The sequence below is a fragment of the Colobus angolensis genome, unplaced genomic scaffold (genome assembly GCF_000951035.1).
Source record: "Colobus angolensis palliatus isolate OR3802 unplaced genomic scaffold, Cang.pa_1.0 Scaffold5, whole genome shotgun sequence".
Taxonomy (NCBI): Eukaryota; Metazoa; Chordata; class Mammalia; order Primates; family Cercopithecidae; genus Colobus; species Colobus angolensis.
The window spans coordinates 29,160,461-29,168,634 of NW_012118487.1; the positions used below are offsets into that span (position 1 = coordinate 29,160,461).

An 8,174-nucleotide genomic window follows, 5' to 3' on the forward strand; every position below is an offset into this window, starting at 1 on the left:
CGCCTCAAAAAAAAAAAAAAAAAAAAAAAAAATTAAGCCAGTTATGACAGAATATGAGATCCTTTCGGGAACTTTTCTGTTTGAATTAACGACAACAACAAAAATTTAAGTAAAACTTTAAAAAGACCATCCAACTTCATCTGTCATGATGGTTCAAAGAATACCCATAACACGATAAGGCCCTTAGAGTTCATTTTATTTTATTTTTTTTTGAGACAGAGTCTGGCTCTGTCACCCAGGCTGGAGTGCAGTAGTGCGATCTCAGCTCATTGCAACCTCCACCTCCGGGTTCAAGTGATTCTCCTACCTAAGCCTCCTGAGTAGCTGGGATTACAGGCGTGGGCCACCACGCCCAGCTAATTGTTGTATTTTTAGTAGAAATGGGGTTTCAAAATGTTGGCCAGGCTGGTCTCGAACTCCTGACCTCAGGTGATCCACCCGCCTCGGCTTCCCCCCGCGCCCAGCCCTTAAAGTTAATTTTAGACAACGCAGAAAAACTCCTGGTTCCAGATACACTCAGGAAACTTGGTCAACATATGAATGTTAACCATGATGTGACAGATCAGACTTCAATTTCTTTACACTGAACTAGGACGGCTGCGAAGACGAAAGTCAGGTCAGGACAGGGAAAAAACTGGGCAAATACGATTGTTTTTTCCATTTCCAACAAAGGTTTGAGGATTAGAACCAGGATTCAGGATTCAGGGGTCCACCGAGGTGTGTGTGTTGACAGGTGGTGGTGGTGCGGAGGACGTGTTGACAAGTTTTCCCTGCCCTTGACCTTTAGCCTAGATATTAATTCTTTCAACTGGGGCAACCCCAGAGGGAGGAAGCCAGGGTCCACCACCAGGCTGACGGAGCGTGACCTTCGCCCTAGATAGCCTGAGAAAGCTGATGAGAGAAGGGGCAAGAGGTGCCTACAGCCCCCAGGACCGGCCTTGTCCCTTTTGCCCTAACTCCTCCACTTATCCCCACCGCCCATTTCCTCTCACCCGGGCAGGACAGCTTGGCTAGCGGCACCAGCATGTTCAAAGTCACCAGGACTCTTGGTCGGACACAACAGGACTGTCCGCTGCTCGCGGCGGGCGCTGGACCTCTAGGCCGCGGGGGGCGCCATCACCTGCCGGAAAGCAAGAACTCTGCTGCAGTTCTCCTCCCCGCTCTGCTGACCGCTCTTGCTTCACTGCGTTCCCGCCTCCTTCTCGCTCTGCGCCGGCGCCATGGATGACGCGGCGGCCAGCCGAGGCTTCTGGGTCGTGTACCAAACCAGGGAAAGACAAGGGACTCCAAGTCCCAGCCGGGGCGCGGTGAAACAGCCAGAGCGCGGTCAGAGGGGTCCACGAATCCCACAGCATAACACACGCGCAGTGAAAGGCAGTAGAAGGCGGGGCGACGCGCACGGCTTCCTGGGAGGTGTAGTCTTCTGTACGCGTGCCCTTGGAGCCCCACTGGAGGCTCGCGCAGGAGCCGTGAGAGGCCTTAGGTGAACTGACTCATATGATTGGCTGTCCCGAAAAATGAAAAGTCTTTGTGGTCCAGGGCTGAGACCCACGAGGAGACTGGGCGGGATTTCTGGCGCTAAGAGGCGGAGCCTCTCGGCTTTGGGCGCGAGTGGTTAAAAGACAGTTGGTGTCGGTTCGGCTGCTCGGGTCGGATTCCGCGGTCCCAGCTCTTCCCCATGGCAGACGCTGAGCAGTTGCAGGTTTCTTCGCCGCCGCCACCGCCGCCTCCCTCTTCTCCCTCCTCTTCAGACGCCTCTGCAGCATCTTCCCCGGGCGGCCCAGTGAGTTTGGGCTGGCCAGTTCCGAGCAGGAGCAGCGGCCGAACGGTGGACCCGCTGGAGGAAGTGGAGCTGCAGATCGGAGATGTGAGTGTGGTGTCGGGACCGCGTCCCCCCTCGGCGCCTCTGGGAAGACCGGCGGCGGCGGGGCTCGCGCGGCTAGGGAGTCCCCCAGTCCCCACGACCCGGGACGACCGGCCCTTCTGCGCCCCAGAGCGTGCGTGCGGGAAGCCGGGAGGATGCCAGCAGCTGAAGTGCTACCCCTCTCTGAGGGTTCCCCCTTTAGATTTGGTGGTGCGGAGCCTTAAGGGGTTATCCCTCCTCCCGCCCCACCCCTTACTGGTTTCTTTTTGTCTCGCCTTCTGGTTTCAATCATCTGCAGTAACCCGAAGCCACGCAGCTCTGTGCTGCCTGTTGCTGGCTCTCTTTGCCTCCTCTTCTCCCATCGGAGAATAGTTTTCACTGCATGGGTTTGCTGGCTGTCTGTGGGTGCTTAGGATCAGGCTGTGATTTCTTTCCATGGGACTTAGAGCCTGCTGTTCTAGTTGGCTACTTGCCCAGGGACAGCTGATAATGCCATTGTCTGCCCCAGGTCTGCTTAGCGCTGGACTCAGCTTGAAGGGTTTAGGTCACGTGGATTGGCTTCATTGACGGTTTAGTTCAGGACTCCTCCCTTTGTATGATTGCTAGAATGTGTACTTAGGATAGAGTCTATTAAATCTCGAATCCCCAGAAACTAGCACCGCACCTCCCAACCCTAACTCACACGCCACTGGAGGGGAGAAGACAGGGAAGGGGAGTTTTATGTTCTCTTGAGTGGGTCAAGTGGAATGAGGTATATAGGGTGTAATCTTCTGTGAGAGTTCTGTGGCCTGACCTTTCCTGCAGATTGGAAACTAGGGGATGAACCAGATTATCTCATTGCTTCCGCAAGTATTTTTTTAAGGATGACTAAAGTGCTTATCCAGCTTTTATTTTTGCAGAACAAACTGATTGCAAGTAAATATGTAGAATGAAGTGCTAATGTGTTATTTAGGAACAATGTTTTATTTTATATCATCGGTGAAGAAAACGTTTGGCTGAAAAGTGAATTTTCCACCAGGAGCTGAGTGTTTTCTGCATTTGTGTGTGATTTTTTGATGTTATTTGTCAGAGCTCAGTTTCTGTTCTTTGATCTATACATTTTCATTGTTCGAAGTGTTCACAGGTCAATGCCCATGTTACCCAAGTAGCAGTAAGAATTATTTATGATGAAATCCCTCAGATACTTCTGGCACTTAGTGTCAAGGGGTCCAAGTTATCTTGTTGAGCTGAGACTCCAGTGTATTTTCATAGAAAACAACAATACTGGACCAAGCGCTGTGGCTCATGCCTGTAATCCCAGCACTTTGGGAGGCCGAGGCGGGCGAATCACTGAGGTCAGGATTCGAGACCAGCTTGATCAACATGGAGAAACCTTGTTTTTACTAAAAATACAAAAATAGCCGGGTGTTGTGGCGCGTGCCTGTAATCCCAGCTACTCAGGAGGCTGAGGCAGGAGAATCGCTTGAACCCGGGAGGGGGAGGTTGCAGTGAACCGAGATCACGCCATTGCGCTCCAGCCCGGGAAACAAGAACCAAACTCCATCTCAAAAAAAAAAGAAAGAAAAAAACCAAAAAAATAAATAAATAAATACTGATTTGTCATGTCTCAGACATAATGGATGTATTTCTAGCAGACCTGTTTCTTCAAAGTCTACTCAATATTAAATATTTTTTTTAGGTTCCCTGAAAGAGCCAGTGCTGTAGTTTGAAAATTGATTACTTTTAAAGAAAATAACATGGGCATTGGATTCAAAGCCTTAAGCTATTTTTAGACTACTTATAAAATGAGATGAGAATTTTAAAAATAAAATTATATCTGAGTTCTTTTTTGTTTGCTTTAGGCAGCCTTTTCATTAACCAAACTTCTTGAAGCCACATCTGCAGTATCAGCTCAAGTGGAAGAACTTACCTTCAAATGTACTGAAAATGCACGATTCCTTAAAACATGGCGAGACCTCTTGAAAGAAGGCTATGATTCTTTGAAACCTGATGACTAATTTGGCATACTTCGTTGTTTAATAATGACTGCAATCATTCAGACTTCTTATGTCATATTTGTACATGTACCACACATATAGAATGACCTCTGTCCCGGAGTTCTGTATATACTCAGAATGAAATTTTTCTTGGTTTTCTTGGCTTTTGTGAAAGCAGAATACCGATGCTGTTTTTGTTGCGGACCAGTACTTGTTTGTCCTTAAATACTTTATGCCTCTGAACTTTCATAGAGTCCTTTATGAAAGTTAACTTCATCAATAGATGGTTAATATTAATAGAGCCACAGTGCTACCATTAGCAAACTAGGTAGACCATTATTTGTTTTGCAACAAGATCCTAAGCATGGCAGAGTTTGAAATTGCGTTTCATCTTAAGGACCAAGGGAGGTAACTTTAAGGTTGCTAGTGGTGGATCCAGCTCCATTAGGCTAAGTTGTCTACAGCTCAGGATTGTGTCTTTATTCTATATCCTCAGCACCTAAAACAGGTTCACACAGTACTCACTGAATGTTTGTTGAATAAAAGAGTTAACAAACATAATTAAAAGCTTTTTTCCCCCTATATTTAGCATGAAGACTGTCATTGTTTCTTTAGAAAATGTATGAATCTGAACTTTATTGACTTGAAGAAAAACATTCTTTTTTTACAGAGATTTGGACTTTGATGATAGGTTTTAAAATATACGATAAATATTTTTTGTACTTATTTTTTTTTTTAAAGACTTCAGAAAAAGGAGACTGTCTAGAAAGAATGCATATTTTTCCCCTATTTATTTCTGTGGTTACTGCTTTTGCAGTTTAACCGTGTTTGTATTTGATATTTGTATATGTTTGATGGCTATTTTTAAGGTGCCTTACGAGATTTATGGCTCTGTGCTATTACTTTTTGAGCTTTGCAAGTTGTGTACATAATAATTCTAAAGAAGTTACTTTGTGCCGGGCGCGGTGGCTCAAGCCTGTAATCCCAGCACTTTGGGAGGCCGAGACGGGCGGATCACAAGGTCAGGAGATCGAGACCATCCTGGCTAACACGGTGAAACCCCGTCTCTACTAAAAATACAAAAACTAGCCGGGCGAGGTGGCGGGCGCCTGTAGTCCCAGCTACTCGGGAGGCTGAGGCAGGAGAATGGCGTAAACCCGGGAGGCGGAGCTTGCTTGCAGTGAGCTGAGATCCGGCCACTGCACTCCAGTCCGGGCAACAGAGCGAGACTCCGCCTCAAAAAAAAAAAAGAAGTTACTTTGTTTGCAATGCATCAAATTTTCAAATTTAAATGATGTGTTTTTTTTTTTTTTTTTTGTATTATTTGACCTTAGTGACAGTGTTCTGTTTTGCGTCTTGTATATTATGTTGCTTTTGGTGTTTTGTGTTGTGTGTCAACAATTAAGCCAACTAATTCTCCACCATATATAACTTCTGGACATCTTTGATATGACATCTTAATTCTTTGTAGATATGGAGATATGTACAGAACTATATTCTAACGCCCAGCAATGGAGCTATGAGAGGGGACAGATGGATGGGCAAAGAATAGTTTTGTTTAACATATTAGGTCATAGTTGTTGATTAGTTTTTTTAGTTAAAGATCACACATAGGGTGTGATTTCTGTACCAAAATGCTTATTTCAGGATTAGAAAAATATTCTTACATGTCCTGAAATATGCTTGTTTCACTATTAGAAAAATATTCTTACATGTCCTGAAAATTGCAGTTTTTAAAATGTGTAAAAATAAATTCTTATTAAAAGCACATTTTATTTCCATTTCTTTGGATTCATTACCTTAAAACTTTTTACTGACATATTTCAAAGATATAGGAGAGGTAAATGAGTTCAAGAAAATCCATGTATTTCTACCATGCAGATATAATAAATGTTAGGATTTGGCTATATTTTCTTCAGACACACATATATATGTAATTGCAAATATTAGATACATTTGAAGTTCGTTTTGTTACTTCTTTGATCCTGTCCCCTTCCTCCCTCCCTAGAGTCCCCAGAGATAAACTCTAGAGGTAGCATATATTCTAGCGTGTGCTTTTATATTTTTAATACAAATATATTTTTTAAAAGCGCTATAAAATATTGTTTTATGTATGTGGTAGCCAGCCTCCAGATGGCACCAGTGATCCCTGGCCTCCTGGTGTTCATGCCCCTGTGTAGCCTTCTCCTGCATTTTACAGTGCTGACTTTTGTAACTACCAGGATATTGAGCAAGAGCAGTGTGTGATTTCTAAGGCCATATCTTTTGCTCCTTTTTTTTTTTTTTTTTTTAAGAGATACTCTAACATTCTTGTTTTTTAAAATTTATTTTTTTTTTTTAAGAGACAAGATCTCACTTTATTGCTCAGACTGAAGTGTGGTGGCAGGATCATAGCTCACTGTAACCTTAAACCTGGACTCAAACGATCCTCCCATCTCGCCGCCTCCTAAAGCACTGGGATTACAGGCATTTTTGCTCATTTTTCTCTTTTGTTTTTTTACTTGTCAGTTTTTAGATATTACATATTTTGAATACTAATAATCTGTTATGTATGTTTCAACTGTCTTTTTTAGTCTGGTTTGTCTTCATATTTTGGTTATGAAATCTTGAATTTTTAAATTTTAATGTAATCTTACCAATCTTTCATAATGATTTGCTTTTTCTGTTTTTTGTATAGGAAATGTCATAAAAGTAGTCTTATTCAGCCTTCCAAAAGTTAAAAAATTTTTGTTTTTAACATTTAGATGCTTAGTCCAACTGAAATTTGTTTTCGTTTATGGCATGATTTTGGAATCTTGTTTTAATTATTTTTGCACATTTATAGCTGTTCCTCTGAGGATCATTGTTTCAAGTGCAACATCTGTCATGCAGTTACTGTATAAGGGCCAGATTCTGACCTTTCTATTCTTTTGATCTGAAGGAAATTTGAACATGCCACCCCCAAATACGCTGATTTGGCATACTGATTATTTCAAGCTAAAGGTACTTGAGAAACAGTAGTTGCAGAAATGGCTATCTTAACTGTCCTTTCCTACCTGTAGCAAGCCACACAGACTTCTTTGAGAAAGATGCTTTCCTGATATCAAGATGAGAAGATGGCTCTAATCAGCTGAGACAGTACCAGAGGAATCTACAAACAAACCTTACTGTTAGTTTCTTGCCATATGTTTACCTTCCCACAGTTTCTGCCTCTGGAAGCCTAAAACTGCTTTCCTTTGTCTTGTCACACTTCTCTGAAATGTATTCTTTGTGGAAGATGCTATATAATCCAGAGTTGTAAGCCACTACTTGTATTTTACCTTTTCATTGAGTTTTCTCCTGTGTGATGTACACTGCATATATAAATAAAATTACTTGTTTTTCTCTTGTTAATCTGTCTTTTGTTATAGGAATCTGTCCCAACTATGAACTTGTGAGGCTTGAGGAGAAATTGTATTTCCTCCACTACAGATTTATTTGATTAACTCCATGCTAAAACTCAATCTGTCTTTCCCTGTAAGAAAAGCAAAAACATGTTACTGATCTAATTCTATTGAGTTATGGTCAACTTAGGACAGCTGCTGGTTTCAGGTTGTGAGCTTTCTATGGGCACTTTTTAAGAGTTTACAGAGTTAGACCTTTTTATATTTCTATTTGCTTCATTGGAGAGGTTGGGGAAGAGCTGAAAGCATAAGTATTTTCTCAAAGACTTAAGAATTTGTTTTTAACTTAGTAAGTAGCCCATTACCAGCCTTATGCAAACTCCAAAGAAATGATACAAATTTTTGTTTGAGACAAATTCTCGCTCTGTTGCCTAGGCTGAAGTGCAGTGGTGTGATCTTGGCTCACTGCAACTTCTGCTTCCCAGTTCAAGTGATTCTCCTGCCTCAGCCTCCCTACTAGCTGGGATTACAGGTGTGCACCACCACGTCCGGCTGATTTTTGTATTTTTAGTGGAGACGGGGTTTCACCATGTTGGCCAGGCTGCTCTTGAACCCCTGACCTCAGGTGATCCATTTGCCTCAGCCTCTCAAAGTGCTGGGATTACAGGTGTGAGCCACTGCGTTCAGCTGATGTAAATTTTTTAAAGCCTCAAGAGACTAAAGTCAGTAAGATGAAATACTTAACATTAAAAAAAAGGTGTTTCGTTTCAAAAATTCTGAGTTTGAAACATGTACCAGGTACTATGTTAAGAGCTTTATGGTGGGGCGTGGTGGCTCACGCCTGTAATCTCTGCACTTTGGGAGGCCGAGGCGGGTGGATCACCTGAGGTCAGGAGTTTGAGACCAGCCTGGCCAACATGATGAAACCCCATCTCTACTAAAAATACAAAAACATTAGTCGAGCATGGTGGC

At 43.0% G+C, this 8,174-nt stretch overlaps 2 protein-coding genes across 3 annotated transcripts in view; one reads left to right on the forward strand and one right to left on the reverse strand.

Moving 5' to 3' along the window:
- The window catches only part of ETFDH (electron-transferring-flavoprotein dehydrogenase), a 35,928-nt gene extending 34,549 nt beyond the window's left edge, over nt 1-1,379 (reverse strand). For both annotated transcript variants that reach the window (XM_011959703.1, XM_011959702.1), the window contains exon 1: nt 993-1,379. In XM_011959703.1, the coding sequence (XP_011815093.1) occupies nt 993-1,026 (34 nt within the window). In that variant the 5' untranslated portion in view covers nt 1,027-1,379. The remainder of the gene's footprint in view (nt 1-992) is intronic.
- Nucleotides 1,229-4,771, forward strand: LOC105524438 (chromosome unknown open reading frame, human C4orf46). Its single transcript, XM_011959701.1, has 2 exons — nt 1,229-1,867; nt 3,706-4,771. Exons 1-2 carry the CDS (start codon nt 1,679-1,681, stop codon nt 3,859-3,861), a joined length of 345 nt encoding a protein of 114 aa, XP_011815091.1. The 5' UTR covers nt 1,229-1,678; the 3' UTR covers nt 3,862-4,771.
- The last annotated feature ends 3,403 nt before the right edge of the window (nt 4,772-8,174 follow it).

Bases quoted from the DNA above. Each gene is read 5' to 3' on its own strand.
- LOC105524438 (XM_011959701.1), top strand. From the start codon at position 1,679: ATGGCAGACGCTGAGCAGTTGCAGGTTTCTTCGCCGCCGCCACCGCCG. The intron at 1,868-3,705 runs GTGAGTGTGGTG...TGTTTGCTTTAG, and splicing joins TGGAGCTGCAGATCGGAGAT to GCAGCCTTTTCATTAACCAA.